The 19,306-nt window shown below is 43.1% G+C and overlaps 1 protein-coding gene and 1 long non-coding RNA gene across 5 annotated transcripts in view; one reads left to right on the plus strand and one right to left on the minus strand.

Annotated features, from left to right (window-relative positions):
- CERS6 (ceramide synthase 6) overlaps window positions 1–8,716 on the minus strand; it is a 262,156-nt gene extending 253,440 nt beyond the window's left edge. The window contains exon 1 of one of the 3 annotated variants that reach the window (XM_036319309.1): window positions 8,368–8,716. In XM_036319309.1, the coding sequence (XP_036175202.1) occupies window positions 8,368–8,537 (170 nt within the window). In that variant the 5' untranslated portion in view covers window positions 8,538–8,716. The remainder of the gene's footprint in view (window positions 1–8,367) is intronic. The other 2 variants (XM_036319307.1, XM_036319308.1) reach the window with 2 other exon arrangements.
- LOC118661339 overlaps window positions 7,689–19,306 on the plus strand; it is a 65,189-nt gene continuing 53,571 nt past the window's right edge. For both annotated transcript variants that reach the window (XR_004969292.1, XR_004969293.1), the window contains exons 1-2: window positions 7,689–8,227; window positions 12,287–12,348. This is a non-coding gene — a long non-coding RNA (uncharacterized LOC118661339). The remainder of the gene's footprint in view (window positions 8,228–12,286; window positions 12,349–19,306) is intronic.

The following is a 19,306-nucleotide window of genomic DNA, read 5'->3' on the forward strand; positions in this document are numbered from 1 at the left end:
CTAAAAAAACAAAAAAAACAAACCAGTGCTTGGTGGAATCAAGAGGCTGGAATGTGTGTTCTTAGTGAGAAAACCGTCAAACCCAAAACATGAAACCACTTATTTCTAGTAAGTAACTTTGTCTTTACTTGGAAAATCTTCTTTCTTTTTTTTTTATTATTATCATTTTTAGTTGTGGTAAAATATACATAGCATACAATTTACCAACTTAACCATTTTTAACTGTACTGCTCAGGGACGCTAAGTACACTCACACTGGGCAGCTATCACCACCCTTTATCTCTACAACTCTTGCACCTCACAAATCTACACCCATGAAGCAACTCCCCATTTCTTTCTTTCTCCAGTCCCTGGCAACAACCATTCTACTTTGTCTCTATGAATTGACTATTCTAGGTACCTCATATAAGTACCATCACACAGTGTTTGTCTTTTTGTGACTGGCTTATTTTACTTAGCATAATGTCTTCAAGGTTCATGCATGTTATAATATGTTAGAGAGGGGTTTTGTTTTGTTTTTTCCTTTTTAAGGCTGAATACTATCCTGTTGTATGTGTAGACCACATTTTGTTTGTCCATTCATCTGTGGGACACGGGTTGCTTCCACCTTTTGGCTATTGTGAAATACTGCTATGAATGTAAGTGTACAAATGCACTTGATCAAGGGGGAGTTAGGGGCCCTGGCCCTCCTCAGCTCCCCCAGTCAAAAATCTTCAGATAACATTTAACTTTCCAAAAATTTATTCCACAGTTGTCTCTAGGTATCCGTGGTGGATTGGTTTCAAGACCCACGGTGGATTCAAGAATCCATGGATGCTCAAGTCCCTTATAGAAAACTAGAGGCCCAGTGCACAAAATTCGTGCATGGGAGGGAAGGGGTCCCCTCAGCCCAGCCTGCACCCTCTCCAATCTGGGACCCCTTGGGGGATGTCCGACTGCCAGTTTAGATCCGATCCTGGGGAATCGGGCCTAAACCGGCAGTTAGACATCCCTCTCACAATCCTAGACCGCTGGTCCTTATCACTCACCTGCTTGCCAGCCAGGTTGCCCCCAACTGCCCCCTCCCTGCTGGCCTGGTCGCCCCCAACTCCCCCCCCCTGCCAGCTTGGTTGCCCCTCACGCCCCCCCCACCGGCCTGGTCACCCCACGCAGCCTGCTGTTCAGTCGTTTGGCCGTCCCTCACTAACTCCCCTGCCAGCCTGATCGCCCCACGCAGCCTGCTGTTCAGTCGTTTGGCCGTCCCTCACTAACTCCCCTGCCAGCCTGATCGCCCCACGCAGCCTGCTGTTCAGTCGTTTGGTCGTCCCTCACTAACCCCCCTGCCGGCCTGATTGTAGGCAACCATCTTGTGAGAGCATGAGGGTTAATTTGCATATCACCTCTTTATTATGTAGGATGGTGGAGATCAATGCATAACTGCACTCCTCTGCATCCTCAAATTTCCAACTGTGGACTGAAAACAGTGCAGGTATTTACTAAGGCAAAGTCTGCATACAGTATAACTGGATCCACATAGTTCAAATCCATGTTGTACAAGGCTCAACTGTGTCTATTTGCGATAATGTTTCCAATTATTTGGGGCATATACTGCAAGTAGAATTATTGAATCACAGTAATTCTATTTTTAATTTTTTGAGGATCCTCCATACTGTTTTCTATAGGGGTTACAACAATTTGCAATCCTACCAACAGTGCACAAGGGTTCCCTTTTCTCCACATCCTCACCAACACTTGTGGTTTGTTAATGACAGCCATTCTTACTGGTGTGAGGTGATATCTCATTGTGGTTTTAATTTGCATTTCTGTGGCATTGAGCATCTTTTCATATGTCTATTGGCCATCTGTATGTCCTCTTTGGAGAAATGTCTATTCAGGTCCTCTACTCATTTTTTAATAGGATTGTTTGGGGGTTTTTTGTTGTTGAGTTGTATGAGCTCTTTCTAAAGTTTTAATATTAAATCCTTATTAGACTTATCATTGGTGAATATGTTCTCCCATTCAGTAGCTTGTCTTTTTTTGTTGTTGCTGATGGATTCCTTCATTGTGCAAAAACTTTTAGTTCGATGTAGTTTCATTTGTGTGTTTTTTTTTTCTTTTTTCTCCCAAGGAGACATATACAAAAAAATACTAAGAGTAATCTTTCTGGACACCAATTTGGAAACTTACATCAAGAACACTAAAATCTTATCCTTTTGGGCTTGAAAATGCCATTTCTAGGGGACATTACTTAGGAAATCATCAGGAATTGAAAGATTTATATACACAAACTGGAAACAACCTAAATGCCCAACAACAATACAGGGACTGGTTAAATGAACTATGGTATATCCATAGTGTAGAATAATGTACAGTTATTGAAAATATTTGTTAATAAATTATTACATGGAAAATGTTCAGGTTATGTCATTAAATGGCAAAAAGCTGCATATAAAACTATATATATAAATATATACACACACACACAGTATGAGATCATTTATATATACAGTATGATCTCATGATATTGGCTTTAAAATATGAGATCACCAAAATTATTAGGGGCTCAAGAAGCCTACTTCCAAATGCCTACCTCACTATTTTAAGCTGTGTAACATTAGTTCCATTTCCTAAACTCTCAATCCTCAGTGTCTTCTGTAAAATATTGGGAAATTTCACATCTACCTCACAGAGCTTGCTCAACAAAGTAACCCACAGAAAGTAATAAACTCATGTTAGGGGGAAAACAATACAATTTTGAGAATTATGGCTTTGTAAGAAATAGATGACCCATGGCTTTAGAAAATCTGGTAATGAGAGAAGAAGTGGTCGTGCACTGTTAGTGCACACGGAATAACATGAGCAACACGAACCTAGGTCGTAGTGCTCACCAACAAAGTATTACCAGGTAGTAAAACAGGTGAAGAAAGCCTGAGGCAGATGCAGTGATCCCTTCCGAAGCTACGCACTGTTGTGATGATGGAAGCTCACCTGGGACTCCATTTTCTTTCTACTGCCACCTGCCCTTTCCCATCACAAAAAAGAAACCACTTCTGAAATATCTTATAAACTGGAATCCAGAAGTAAAAAATCTAACCCTGTCCAGTGGGAAGTCAGATACTTCCAACAGAAGAGTCACAAGTGAACTCAGGGTGTTCATTTCATCACTCCTTGATGACATTAAATCATTTGTGGTCTTTTAAAGTTATCTCACCTGCCCTCCCCACCATTCTAAGACACTTCCCATTAAGAGTAACATTATACCTTTTATCCATAAATCAACCTATTATAAACAGCTCAATTTTTGCACCCTGAAAAGGCAAACCTTTTCTTTTGCAAGATGAGAAAGCTGTGCTAAAGTTCTAGAAAAAAAAATACTACCCTTTTTATTTTAGTTTGTTTTCCAACAAAACATCCATTGTAATTCAGTTTTCCATGTCAGAAATTATAGTAGGAGGTAACCTATGTGTCTAACCCCACCTCTTTCCTCTTTCCCCAGCCTGGCTAAGCAGGTATCCACGCTTTAATCTGAATCATGCCATCATTTAACACGTGAAAAGGTATATTTATAGAGTTAAATATCCAGAACTCACTGCATGAGAAAAACTGAATTTATATACAAATTATTCTCAAATACTGTGTTAGTCCATTCAAACTGCTATAACAAAATACCACAGGCTTAATAGCTTATAAATAACAGCAATTTATTTCTCACAGTTCTGGAGACGGGTAAGTCCAAGATTAAGGCACCAGCAGATCTCGTATCTGGTTCACAAAAAATCTTTTCACTGTGTCCTTCTGTGGTGAAATGGCCGAGGAAGCTTTCTGGGGCCTTTTTTCTTTTTTTAATACAAGGGCACTAATCCCATTCAGGAAGGTTCCAGCCTCATTACTTAATCATCTCAAAGTCCTCACCTCCTAATACCCTCACCTCCTAATACCCTCATCTCAAAGTCCTCACCTCCTAATACCCTCACCTCGGTGAAATGGCCGAGGAAGCTTTCTGGGGCCTTTTTTCTTTTTTTAATACAAGGGCACTAATCCCATTCAGGAAGGTTCCACCCTCATTACTTAATCATCTCAAAGTCCTCACCTCCTAATACCCTCACCTCCTAACACCCTCACCTAATACCCTAGGATTGCAACTGATGGATTTTGAGGAAAAATAAACTTTCAGTCCATTGCATAGTCTTTTAAAAGATATCTGATGATTGTCAGTCTCTTCATTACAAGGTATTTATAGAAACTTCAGTAATGAAACTCACCTGACCCCCCACTTTTCCTGGCAGGCATTCACTCCTATCTGTCCTCTCCCTTCTAACCATCAGGAATACATTCTCACTCTTCTCTCTCTTTGTCTCCTCTCCTCCAGGACTTCAGTCAAGGCTGATGGCGAGGCAAATATATTAAGCATACCCATAAGAAGAGCCCGCTGGCCAGGCAGTCCCTCTGACACAGCTAAGACACTGCTGTTTACTGTTTGAATGAGCCAAAGCAACACCGGTGGGCCTCCTCAAGAATGACAGTTCTCACAGAGCTTGCCACTCTGAGAGCCAAGGTGGCAGGAATGGGCTTCTCATTGCTTCTCCAGCCACCATATGGAGTGCTGGGTGTATGCTGGGTCCGTCTATAAGAGATACGAGGAAAGAGCAATTGCTTTTTCTGTAGAATCTTCTTTGTTAGTTATTCTGAAATACTTTTGGGAACACAAATGATAATAGCCCAAATGATTCTTTCAACTCAATCATAACTGAAAAATACAAGAAGCAAAACCATTGGCTAGAATATTTGTATGAAAAAATCTCTGTATTCTTAGATGACTTATATCTACCTATAGGAAAAAAAAATGACGTTTAGCCTGCTTCAAAGTTTGATGAGAAAACAATTAGTAAGCCACAGAAATCAGATAATTGGGAGGCCAAAAGCAACCTTGCCTTACCAACGCCAGCTGCTTCGCTTCACAGATGAGAAAATAAGACAGAGAGAAATCAGGTGCCTGCACTAGTTTGAGGTAAGTTTGACTAGAACTTGAATGTTCTGATTCTCAATTGATACTTTCTGCATCTCTCTCCTAAACCCGCAAGGAAGAAAATGCATCAACATTAGCTTTCATAACAATAGCTCAAATAATTTTTTATTCCCCAGCAGAAGTTCAGCAGAAGTGTAATCCCACATTTATGAATGCCATAGCAACACACATATAAAAAAAATTTGTAAGAAGCATTTAGTATACAGTAATTCCAGAGAATGGATTACTAAGCCTAAACAAGCACTGAATCAAAAAAATTCATCAAATAGATGATGCCACATTATTAAATAAGATTTTGCTCCCTGTCATCAAGCTAACAACATAATACAATAGTATACACTGCCTATTTTATTCTAGGAGAAAGCATTCAGTTTTCTTTTCACATCAGATATTTTACTGTCAATCAAGACATATCTATAGTGGCCCTTCCCATCCCTACCCAGAGCTAAGTATAGTATAAAGGCTATACTTAAAACCACCAAGCTTTGGGCTATTCACAGACTCGGCCGAAAGTCACTGAACTGAAGCTGCTCCGTTTTTAACCAACCATGTTGGGCATCCATATTATTGCCCATAAGGTACTATAATATGACATTGTTCTGGCCACCAATGCCTCCCCTGTCATCACCCCAACAGTGAGAGTGGATAGGAAAAGACAGAACTGTTCAGCTGGGCACAAGTCCCATTCAGTCAATTCTTCACAGAGAGAAATACACAAAACTGAGGAGAAGGTATTCAAATTCACAATTTTAGCTGCAACAAGGACATCACAGACCCCATTTAATGGAAATAAGGATCTTAGATAATCAGGTATTTCATAGGTATGTTCTCAGCTTTGAAATCAATGACAATAGAAGAAAAACAAATAGAATACCCGAGGGAATTATTTCTATTATAAAAGCATTTCATTTCGCAAGGGGATACACAACAGGCTCCTTTAAATCATGTTATACATTACAGAATATGGCAAAGGGGAAAAATGCATGCACAACATATTAGAAGGGCACTAAAAGTGAGTCATACCAGTGATAATATCGCCTGGTTCAGTTATGTTGATTCTGGCCCTTGATGGATACTGAGATGAAGGGCACAGGGTAAATGCCAGAATGTGTTGCTCAGGTTTGAGAAGAGGAGAAACGTGCCGAACTCGTAATTCTGGATACAACTATACACGCGGATTTTTTTAGAGAACTGAGGTGGTCTGAATGGTTAAAGGCAGAATTGTCACAGCTTTAACAAGAAACAAAATAGACACCCTTCCAAAAGTCAGTAGCATCTTGTGGTATGTGGGCCATACTGAAGTATTACTCTGAACATTAATCATAAACTTTCACTTTCCATACAAGCCATGAAATCCCTTATACTTGAATCAATGGCCTGAATGACCATTGATCAATGACCAACTCTCTCCATATCAATATGAGGACATTTGCTGGGGCTGACACTTGAAAGAAGCTGATCCCTTTGTGTAAACTCTTAAGTCACAGGATTGTGCAAAGGAAGAGAAAAATGTTCAGGAAGAGGAAATATGAACGTCCAGTTTTCAATTATTGCATTACTTTTATTTTTTTAAGGCAGAGAAAGTCTAAGTAGAAAGCTGTCTCCATTCTCTAATTTTCTTTTCCTCCGACCTAATGAACAGCCTGGAATCAGCTTTCTGCAAACAGGTCATCGGCTGGCATGCTTTTGTGCTTTTGTTGTCCAAAACATAAGACTCCACATCTCTTTCAAATGCATTCGCTAGCTAAAAGTGATCCCAGCCAGGATTTATCAATCAGAATCAATTAGATATAATTTGGCAACTGTGTGGAGCCCCTACTATGTGTCAATACAGAGCAATCTGTGGTTCCTGAGAGGCTTTTTTTTTTTGAGAGAGAGATAGCAAGGTTAAATATAAATTCCTATTTTCTGTAAGTAAACATTTGCTCTAGAAGCAACTTTAAACCTGCAGACACACCCACTTTTTCATAGCAAGTCTCAGTGCTAGACAGGATCAATGAGGTATCTGTGCTGGATTCCAATCATTTAAAAATAGGTCTTTAAATCTGTTCCCTTGTACACTCAATCTCTGCATGTGGACAGCTCACTTAGTTCTTAAGCAACAATACTGCCCTTTGAAAAATGTCCCTTTCGTAAACAAAATATACTTATTGTTCCCGTGAAGCTTTGTCTGTTGCCATTTCCAGTAACAAATTTAACACCCTCAATAGCGGTGTTAGACAAACAGAAACAGCAAACAAAAGAACAGAGCAAAAGCTGAAGAAACAACACCAAGGTGAGTTGGGCGCAGGGGAAGAGAGGCGGGGTGGAAGTGAGAACTGGTCTTTACTCTGTGATCTAAGAAATTCAGCCTTTCCTGATGACGGGGCTAAAGGAGAAGCGTAAGGGGTGGTTTTCAGTTGAGAAAAAGAAGTGTGCTGCTATCCCGGTCCCGTTTCAATAAGACCGGGAGAGCCGGGGCAGGCAAAATCCAGTTTAGTGACTAAAACTGATTCAGTGAAAGTAGCACAAGTTTGTTCATGACACAGTGCGGCTACCCAACCGAATCCGAGATTTATATAAGCAATAATATGTTCATTCTTTTTTTTAAAAAAAATGTTAAGTGCGTTCTGCTACCAAAATAAAAGTATGGTTATTCATAGGAAACATCTATCAATTTAATGTCACCCATTGCAGGTTGTGCGCCCATCCTGTCCTATCCTCTTGTACAGAAACAGCTAATGGCCTGGAGTGCTGGAAACCTACAAACTATTGTCGCCTATTTCCCAGGACTGTGGGCCTGATACTCAGTATCACCGGTGGAAATCAAATAGTGGCCAGAAGCCGAGGAGTCCCCGGCAAATCCGTGTGCCGATTGGGGTGAACCCATTGGAAGTCTGTGCGGTTCCTCCGCCCTCCCGGCTGCGTGTCCGGAACGTTCCCGGCTGTCAGGTGGGTGGCGGCGAGCCTGGGCGGGCAAGCCCTGCGGGGCAGCGTGGCGCGCTCGCGGGGTGGAGAGGGAAAGCCCCGCGGAGTGCGGCGCGTCCCACGGCCGGCCGCCGCTCACCTTTGTTGGCCTGTCCTCGCTGCCAGAGATCGGCCAAGGAGGAGTGCGGGGAGCGACCCCACAGCTCGCGGCCCTCTCCGGCGCCCGGAGGAACCCGGAGGCAAGCCAGGGACCCCCTCCGGATCCCTGAACGGCAGCCGGACCGAGGGATCAGCAACCCCTTCTTGAACACAAAGGTGGGGAGGCACGAGCGCGGGGGGCGCGGGGGCAGGAGCCACAGAGCACGCCGGGGTGCGTGTGCGCGCGAGGGTGTGCGAGTGTGTGTGTGCGCGCGTGTGTGTTAGGGGGAGGGGAGGGGCGCTCCAGCCCTTCTTACCTCTCGAAGAGGAGCCGCACCATGAAGATGCAGAAGGCCAGGGGGAAGGCGAGATAGAGGTCCTCAGCCTGCGGGAAGTTGGCTTCCTCCGTGTTCTTCAAGTCCGCCCAGGTGACATTGTGCGGAAGCCAAAACCTCTCGTTCCAGAACCAGGCTAAGATCCCTGCCATCTTGCTTTGTCCGCTCCTGTCCCGGCTCCCGCGGCCCGCGGAGCTCGCAGCGGTGCAGGGCGCCCGGGGATGCGCGCGCTGCAGGTCCGAGCCGGTGCCGCCGCCGCCTCCTCCGCGACCGCTGCTCTCGAAGGCTCGCGGCGAACGCCGATTCTCTCCTCCCTCTGGCCGACCTGGGGAAAGGAGCCGCCTCGCTGTCACATGGCAGCCCGGGCCGCCGCCCTGATTGGTTGGCCCTCGCGTCAAACAGCGAGGCACACGCGGCCGGCCGCCCACGCCCGGAGGACAGGGCGCAGACGCTGCGCCCCGGGCGCCCGGGCTCCGCTCCGGGGAGTGCCGCCCGGCCCTGCGCTCGCCCTAGCCTTGCTCTGCGTTTAGGACAGCGACTCGGGGCCGGCCTCCCTCCTTCGCCCCAGTCCCGAGTCTTGCTCGCACATGCTCAGAACGCCGGCCCCTGGCCCACTGGAGTTTCAAGGGTCTCGATCCGCCTCCCGTGCGCCCGCAGGCAGTGAAGAGGCAAGTAGAGGTCGGGCTATCTTCAGAACCACCACCGGACTGGGAGAAAATGGCAAAAGGAGAAGTAGGGGCCTCAAAGAGCTACGGAGGAAGAAGTAACCGGGAAGGAGTTATCCACTAGGGCTCTTGGAGAGGCCGGGTGAAAATCAGGAACTGGTGGCAAGAATGGTTTGGCATCTCCATCTACCCCATGCCCATCTTCCCTTCCTTCCCCTCCCTCTCCCCCCACCCCCCCATCTCTGACCTTCTGGCCTCCTGAAAGTACTGCTGGTTACCACAACCAGTTCCCCCAGGGAACAAGGCCCTCCTACTGTAATTTAGGAGGAGGTAGGAGAAATTAGGCACTTAATTGCTATTTGATGATGAAGGTGATGACAGTAACTGCAGGTTCCATAAACTGCCCCTCTAAAGGAACCTCTCAGAAAATGCCATCAGACCACATTTTAGCTTCACAGATTAGGAGAGAACTTTGCTATTTGGCAGGCTCCTTATGAATGCCTTTCATATCCGAAACCTTTAAGGCATTAAGCCTGACCCAGGCTCCCTCTCTCCCACAATATATTTCCTCATCGATTCAGGAACTATGTGTGGATTCGTTCAGTGGCCCATGCAGATATTTTGTTCCTTTTTCTCACAGTCACTCATTTTTCTGCCTGGTTCTGCCAGTAAGTTCCTCCGGACCTTTCCAAGAGGCATATAAACAGGCCCTCCATTCACACTTCTTTACTCCTTCTCTCCAGCAACCACCCTCCTTCCTTGCCTTCCCTTTAAAGTGACGCTCTAGAGAATTACTTACACTTATTGCTTTCAATTTCTCTTCCCTCCATTCTCATTTGAATTTCCTTTGGGGCATTTTTCCTCTTTATTACACAGAATTGCTCAAAGCCACCAGTGATGCCCATGCTGCTACACCCCAGGGTCAGTTCTCAGCATCTATACCAGTAGCATTTGGCCGAGTTCTTCAGTCCCCAACTCTTGAAACACTTTCTCATCTTGGCTTCCGGAAAACACGTTTCTGTTTTTCTCCTACCTCATGGCCACTTTTTACCAAGTCTCCTTGCTGGCTACTCCTGGCCTTTCTGACCCGTTAGAGTTGGAGTGGCTTAGGAGTCAGTCTTTTGTCCTCTTCACTTTTTGTCTACATTCATTCACTTTGTGATCTAATTCAGTACCATGGCTTTCAAGTTCATACGGATGGCTCCCAAATATATATCTCTAGCCACAAACTTTTCCTTGAACTTCACACTTCAAAATCCACTGATGATTTAACAATGCCATGTTGATGTCTAAGAGCCATTTCCTGTCTAAACTACTAATCTTCCCCCTAAAATTTTCCCTTCTGTTGTCTTGGCTCAGGCCAAACACTTGGAGTAATCTTCTTTGCTTTACTTTCTCAAATCTCCTTTCTAATCCATCACAAATCCTATCTGCTCCATCTTTAAACCAGAATCACACTGCCTCTCACCACCTCTTCTGCTACCACCTTGGTCAAAAAACAACAAACACTTCGTTACTTTTAATTCATTTTTTAAAATATATTTTTATTGATTTTAGAGAGGAAGGAAGAGGGAGAGAGAGATAGAAACATCAATGATGAGGGAGAATCATTGATCAGCTGCCTCCTGCACGCCCCCCCACTGGGGATCCGAGCTCACAACCTGAGCATGTGCCCCTGACTGGAATCGAACCCAGGACCTTCCAGTCCAAAGTCTAATGCCCTATCCACTGAGCCAGGCCAGCTAGGGCTCATTTTTATTGTTGACACTATTACAGGTGTCCCCATCCTCCCCCACTTTGCCCACCTCCACCCAGTCCTAATGTAAGTCAGATTTGTGCTGTGCTTTAAAGTCCTACTCGCCTCACCATCCATCCCCTAGTGGAAGCCAAAGTCATTTTCATCTTCTAAGATATTTGACTTCATATTAATTCTCTGACCACATCTACTCTCTTATTCTTCTTTGGTCACATTGGCTTCCTTGTCCTTCCTGCAAAACACCCAGCATGCCTTAGGGCCTTTGAACTTGTTTTCCTCTATCCCTGTAACTTTTTTCCCCTAACAGTCCATGTCTGCTCTTTCTAGAATGTCACTCACTCAGTGAAACCTTCCCTAGCCACCCTAGTTAATCTACAACCTTCACTCCCCACCCCACTCTTCCCATCTAACTCTCCTGCTTTGTTTTCCTTCAAAGCATGTATCACCATCTCACACAATATATTTTTTACTTATTTCTTTATTGGTCTCTCCACACACAAACTAAAATGTCAGCTTCAAAAAGTTAAAGATTTATATCTGTCACTACTCTGTTCTTAGCACTTAAAATTGTGCCCAGCCCATAGTAGGTACTCAATAAACTTTTTTTTCATGATAAAATGCTTTTTATTTATTTTCTCTGTTGTATGAATTATTTTGAATGTTTTTTTTTAATTCTTTATTGTTTAAAGTATTACATATGTCTCCTTTTATCCCCATTCTTCTCCCCGGCCGTTCCCACCCCCCAGCACATGCCCTCACCCCCCTACTGTCTGTGTCCATGGGTTATGCTTATATGCATGCATACAAGTTCTTTGGTCGCTCTCTTACCCCAACCCTCCCCTGCCTTCCCTCTGAGGTTGGACAGTCTGTTTGTTGCTTCTATGTCTCTGGGTCTATTTTTGTTCATCAGTTTATATTGTTCATTATTTTCCACAAATGAATGAGATCATGTGATATTTATCTTTCTCCGACTGGCTTATTTTGCTTAGCATAATGGTAAATGTTCCTTCTTTTTTACAGCAGCATAATATTCCATTGTGTAGATGTATCTCAATAAACTATTGACTCACTGAATCACCATTACTCCAACCTCACAGAAATCTTCTCTAGGAGAGGAAAAAAATCTGACTAAGTAATTGTGTTAAATGCGTATATACTTGTGTGAAGAATAGTGTGGGCATAAAGAAGGAATGGGCCAATTCTGAGGTGGAATAGGAGAAGTGTCACCACCCCCACTTTAGACCATGCAGCCAGCTGTTCAGTATTACTGATGACCCTCCAGGAAATTGCCTTGGCATCAACTACAGTCTTATAGCCATGGAAAGGAGGTTTGTTGAGGTCTCTTGCCACCTTTGTGGCAGGAGGTCATGTCATGATAGAGCCTGGCCTTCTGGGCCAGCCAGACTCTCTCCATGGCTACCTCCCGCTCCCTCATGTCACTCTCATGTATGACCTGACAATATCTTGCCTTCTACCCTAGGACCTCTCTGCTGTCCCGCAGGTCCTGCTGTGTCTTCCAAGCACGTGCAACAGGAAGTGTTGGTGAGTTAATGCCCTGGGGGCTGATCTTTGGTCAAGGGCAATGGAAGCCAGTGGGTAAATGTTTATCCCTTTCCCTCCCCTGCCCATTGGGCCACACACAGGGGCTTCAAACAGCCTCTCTGAAAAAATCATATGATAAAAATCAATCAGCTTATTCCAAAATTGTGGCCCCAGTAACTCACTCCCCTTATATTCCCTCTCTCTCTTTCTCTGCCTCACTCTCCTTTTCCCTCATCCCTGCTTCTCTGAAATTACACTTCCCTGGAATTGCTAATTTTTTTTTCTAGAGAAGACAAGTTAAAATAGTATTCCTTACCTGTTCATCGACTCTGAGAAGGTGGTGGGATTTCAGGAACATTTTGAGAGATGGGTTTTGTTGGAGAGTGGAATGATAATTTTCTACCCTTCTGTGGGATTTGCACAAGTCACTTAATTTCTAAGAGCGTTTTTATGACCTTCGATGTAAGTTGTGCACCAATAGTTCCTGTCTTGCCTATGTTTCTCAACATCATGAGGCTCTCACTGAGATAGCAGATATGGGAAGGGGTTGTAAACTCTTCACCTCTATACACATGTACATTGTAGCAAACTTCTACTCTTTGATCTGTCCAGCATATCTTCTCCAGGCAACAGCCCTTTCCTACCACCCTCCATCCAAATGATTGCCCCATAAATACAATGGAATAAGATATTCCATGTCTGACCACATTTTATTGGCTACAGGGTGGGCCCTTGGTCCGAGAGAGCAATTGAAGTTTGTCTGTAGGTATTGATTGGGGCATGGGTCAAGGCAATCTTTCTCTGTACACTTGGACTCTAGGATTTCAAACTCAGAAACTGTTAGCCCCAAATTTCATCATGTCGGTAGGAAAGGCAGAAGCTAATGTGCAACAAGGGAGAAGAATAAAGCAGACCTGTAGAATCAAGTAAAGGTAAGAGATACATTTCCACATGGTACCTGGGAGCCAACTGCTTTCTCATCCATGAAACAGTCCTGTATCCTCACACAAAAATTCCCCTTTTTAAATTGGGTTTCTGTTATTTCAACCCAAAGGAGTCCCAATATAAACAAGACATTACTCTTAGAGTCCACATCTTTAAGACCTCAGATCAGGACCCAGGGAGGGTTACTCACAAGAAAGACAGAGCACAGCACACTTCCCTAGGAGACCACTTTATACCTGCGCAGAAAAGACTTCTAGTTGTTGACCCGGGAGACCAAACTACAACTTATTCATCAGATGTGTTTGTAGCTCCATAAGAAGCCAATAACTGGCCTATGAATAGAAGATATAAGGAGAGTAAAAAGGTGAAAAAAGGGTTTTGTTGGGCGTGCGGGGTGATACTGCCTACACTGCATAAGAAGAAAGCATGTTTTGGGTCCTGCATATAAAACATTATACGAGAATACACCCTCTTTTTTCCTGGCAACAAAGCTGAGCATTACTTCTCATTCTTTTTTGTTGTTGTTTAATATATTTTTATTGATTTCAGAGAGGAAGGGAGAGGGAGAGATAGAAACATCAATGATAAAAGTTACTGATTGGCTGCCTCCTGCACACCCCCTACCGGGGATCGAGCCCACAACCCAGGCATGTGCCCTTGGCCAGTATCGAACCCGGGACCCTTCAGTCCGCAGGCTGACACTCTATCCACTGAGCCAACCCGGCTAGGGCACTTCTTATTCTTAAGGTGCATACCCAGTTCTTAGTCCTTCTACATATATTTGAGTCTACTTTTCAGATGCAAGAGAACAGCCAGACATTTAGTTGAACTTCCACTATGAATTGCATAACCCAAACATATTGTGCTTGTTTATAGAAAGAACACAAAATCTATTTGGGGAGTAGGATGTGCTCATGGGAAAAGCCAGATATCAATACACCAGCACCAGCCAAGACGGCACTGGACAATATATGATGAGTGCCCGACTATTACAGATAACAAGGGTTTCCTGCTCAAAGGAGGAGGAGACATTCTGTGTTGAAGAGGAACAAGCAGAAATGAAACCAGACCTTGAAGAATGAGTACATTTTGAAAAGGCATGAGCAAAGGAAAAATTGAGGGGCAGTAAACAAATGGTAAATGAGAAGCCAGATTACAAAGGGCTTTTACTATGAAGCAAAGGAATACTCCTACTTATTTTAGTGAGAATAGTATTTTATTTATGATAATAGCATATAAGTGATTCTATAGCACAATGTCTGGTACACAATACATGCTCAATTATTCTAGGTTTTTAAAAATATACAAATAAATGTAGTTACTGTGTTTCAAACAGTAACTACATTTATTTGTATATTCAAGTGAGCATTGAATTCAAACACTCAATTCCTTGATTTTAAAGGAACCTGGTTTTCACTGGGAATAATAGGGAAATATTGCCAACGTTATTTCTGCAGTCATTTCTTTCTCTTTTTTTAAACATATTTTATTAGTTTTTTACAGAGAGGAAGGGAGAGGGATAGAGAGTTAGAAACATCGATGAGAGAGAAACATCGATCAGCTGCCTCCTGCACACCCCCTAACTGGGGATGTGCCCACAACCAAGGTACATGCCCTTGACTGAAATCGAACCTGGGACCCTTGAGTCCGCAGGCCGACGCTCTATCCACTGAGCCAAACCGGTTAGGGCTGCAGTCATTTCTTATGAACTGTCTTACTGTGGTTGGCAAAACTATCTTAAATATTCTCTTGTTTTTCGATGTCCAGGTGGTCTCGGCTTTTCATTGATACAGGATGTAGGACGGGAGTAGAGCAAGAATTAGGCAAGTTTTATTAGCACAGTATGGAAACCACTCATAGCACCGCAGAAAACTCAGCATCTCCTGCCATCACAAGAAAAGGATATGAGTGTTTAACTTACGGCATTGAAGTTAAGCTAAGTCAAGTGTGTAATCTGGACAGGAATTGAATATACATTATTTGCTGGAAGTCCTCCATCAGGACTGCTCACTCTCATGCTCAGAGTCTTTCTTGCAACTATGCCAGGTATTAGAAGTCTAAAGATCTTTCTCTTCCCTCCTCTACCTTCACAGTTCCTCTCTCTGAAAAATCTTTTCTAGTACTGGCAACCATCAATTACTCTTGTATTCCCAGCTAAACCAAATTACTGGCTGGAGTTTCTGTCTTCTTTCAAATAATCAAAATCTAGTTAAATGTTAATTTCCCCCTTGCAATTTCCTTTAACATACTAGTGTTATGTCAGCATCCCACTAAAATTTTCAGCATCCAACTGTGTTGCGAAACTAACAAAGAAAAGTGAGAAGCAACCAGGTTATCTAACTGCGGACTGTCCAGTTAGGGATTACATTCACCTTAGTTACACATCTAAAAATTCATAGATATGTTCAATGGATATGGTCAACCATGATTGACTTTTAAATGTGTACATATAGATGAATAGCATTAGGGGGCAGGGCATCAGAATTATTAGTCAGAAAGCCTGAGTTCTACTTTGCACTATTTAAAGGTTTTTATAACCAAAAAGAAACAGAGAACTCAACTAATCCTCTGGCTAATTTTGTGGGAGGAGTGAGTAACCTAAAGTATTTCTTGAAATTATTGATTTTATATAGAAACAATATCAGGGCTGGAAGTGACCTCATATACCAATGAGTACAATTCATTCTCTGTGCCCACTGAAACTATTATTAAACATCTCTGATGACAAGTAGCTCACTACTTAACGAAATGGTCTGTTTCATTTGGGCCCACCTGTGACTATTAATGATGACATTATCTGAGAGGCCTAGCAAATTCTCCGTAGGCTTTACATTGTAAAATAGGGATAATATTTTTATGTTGACCAGGTGAACTTAGCACTCAAAGACAATATTCATGCCCAGTCACACCACCTTGAACAAAACACAGCACTGTGTATTTGACCAATCACATTTAAACATTTGACCAATAACGCTTAAATGGAGGCAGTTAATATTGTGATCTGTTATAACAAGGTATATAAAATTTCATTGTTTTAGGGAAGGAAGATTCTGACTATTGAGATAATTTACCTTTTAGGCAAGTTGAACCTTTCACAGCTGATAATGAGTAGGCCTTTAATCCTGGGATTAGTAGAATTAGCTTTCACTCAGCAGAGAAAGTGAGGATGATATGAGGAAGGTGGAGAGAGGAATGGATGAAGATGTCAGAAGCTCGTGCACCGTGCTGTGTGATTTCTCATGATTTTGCTGCTCAGCTGCCATAAACATATTAGTCACAAACTGCTTAAAACCAGTGACAGCCCTAACCAGCTGTCCAGTTGGTTGGAGTATCACCCCATGCACCAAAGGTTACAGGTTCGATTCACAGCCAGAGCATATACCTAGTTTGTGGGTTCCATCCCTGGTCAGGGAGCATACAAGAGGCAACTAGTCGATGTTTCTCTCTCTCTCTCTCTCTCTCTCTCTCTCTCTCTCTCTCTACCTCTCTACCTCTCTATCTCTATCTCTAGCTGTCCCTCTCTTCACTCCTTCCCTCCCTCCCTTCCTCTTTCTAAAGCGTATCCTAGGATGAAGATTAAATAATTAAATAAAACCAATGACATATTGTGGAAACTCATAAAGAGACTAGGTCTTGATACAAACAGCTTCCTATATAATAAAAGGCTAATATGCAAATCAACTGAACAGTGGAACCAGTCACTATGACATGCACTGACCACTAGGGGGCAGACGCTCAATGCAGGAGCTGCCCCCTGGTGGTCAGTGTACTCCCACAGGGGAGCACCACTCAGCCAGAAGCCGGGCTCATGGCTGATGAGAGCAGCGGTGGTGGTGGGAGCCTCTCCCGCCTCCACAGCAGCACTAAGGATATCCAACTGATGGCTTAGGCCCGCTCGGGAGCAGGCCTAAGCTGTCAATCAGACATCTCCCGAGGGCTCCCAGACTGCGAGAGGGCGCAGGCCAGGCTGAGGGATCCCCTCCCCCACTCCGAGTGCATGAATTTTGTGCACTGGACCTCTAGTATACAAATAAGAAAGCTGGAATATGGATGCTGAAGCAGATTTGAGAAAATATGGAAATGGACTTTAAATCTCAGGTGGTCAAGAAACTGGAATTTGAGTCAAGTGTAAAGCTGACCAATAAGGAATCAGCAGATCAATTAATTCAGTGAACTGCCTGTCATGGGAAGTGTTCAGGCAGAGGCCTGCCTGGTAAGAATGTCGGAAAAGGTATTCCTGTCTGCAACTGACTTGGAAGTTGATGTCCTCTAAGTTACCCTTAGTACTTCAGAGTTAACGCAACACACTATGGACAGAAGGGCAGGGATAGCTTCACGCCTAAATTTCTACTCTCCTAGAGGGTAGAGGAGAAAAGGAAGAAAGAGAAAAAATGAAGCAGGAAAAGCGGGAGGTTATTGTCAGAAAGAAGCATGTTCAAAGGTTAGAAAGAGAAATTTGAAATCCAAAGAAATCAATCACTTCTTGCTTCACTCTATAACATATACTGAAATGATCAAAGCGACATATTGGAATATATTGCTAGCTGCCTGCAGGGTCCTATCACAAAACAGAATCGAAGGATGTAGGCCACATGTTATGTTGGCAGTGCCTGTTAGTTACCAGCTTCCTCCCTGGCACTTTGAACATTTTCTGTGCTGCTTTTAATAGTGGAAAATTAGACATTAAAAATAACTCTATTATATTCTATTTGAGAATCAATATTACCTCAAATGATTATGTTTTTTCTTTCCCTCATTAATTGATAGAGTTTATGTTTATTGCCATACTAGAGGCCCAGCGCACAAGTAAATCATGTGTGTGTAGGGTCCCCTAGACCTAACCTGCCATCAGCTCGGCGGATGCTGCCAGCGGCCCGCTTTGCTCCTCAGACACTGCAGGCGCCCTGTGACACTCCAGAAGTCCCGCCCACCGTGGCTGCATGGACCCAGAAGTCCCGCCCACCGCAGCCCTGCGGGACCCATCAATGCACCTCCTGGTGGGTCTGGTAGTTGGTCGTGGTGCTGTGACAGCATCCCGACCACAGGCCTTTTATGATATAGATTCAAGAAGGAGGGTAGAATTTCAAAGGTAACATCCCCTTGCAATCGTTCATCATTTAGTTTTGCCTTCAGAAGTGCATCTAAGGTAGATGTTCATGTCCAAGTCTAAAATAATCATTACCGAGCCATCATTAACATCAATTAAATTCTACATGCTTATAGTTGGAAAGTACACATAATTTTAAAAGTCTTTCTCCTAAAATTAAAAAAATATGCAAATCTACATAATAACCATATGATCAGCCGTCTTTCATTGTTAAATTAAATGCAATGCAGCATAGGTGCCTAGATAGGAGAATCGTATCGTAAATATTCCAAGGAATTAATTGATCTCATTTGATTGCATTTGAGACCAATAAACAGTCATCCCTTCTACCGCTGAATTGCTTGTGATGTAAGCAGTCAGCTCCACGTGATGGATGTGTCTAGGCTGAGATGTTTCTATTTGTCTCGCACTTTTATTATCTCTAAATTAACTTTAAAATGCAATTAAAATACAACATAATCAGGATTTAGAAGAAAACAAACTTTCAAGAATCTGCACAGATGTATGTTATTGGAAGATGTAGGTACTGTGAATTTATTGGCTATATATTTTTTGGAAGGTCTCCCCTGTGGTTGCCACAGAATTATTAACAAAACCCAGGGCCCCTGGGGCTTCCTAAATGCTTACAAATGATTTGACTAAAAAGATTTTTGCAGTCCTCATTTACATTGTAAAAGGAAATGCAGCTAAGTTTAGGGAGAAGTTTTAGAAGCTTTGACGTGGCAAGTTGCCATGAGAATATTTTCCCTATGGAGAAAGGAAACTCAAATGTGCTAATTAAGGGTGCTTAATATCCCTCAAAATTAATTCTTTGTTACCTGCAGTGATTTAATTACTCCCTTATGGAAAGCTCAGAAAATCCTCGCATCTTTAAATAGCAGCGGGCCACTCACTGATAGAGTCAAC

Source organism: Myotis myotis, unplaced genomic scaffold (genome assembly GCF_014108235.1).
Source record: "Myotis myotis isolate mMyoMyo1 unplaced genomic scaffold, mMyoMyo1.p scaffold_m19_p_8, whole genome shotgun sequence".
Classification (NCBI taxonomy): Eukaryota; Metazoa; Chordata; class Mammalia; order Chiroptera; family Vespertilionidae; genus Myotis; species Myotis myotis.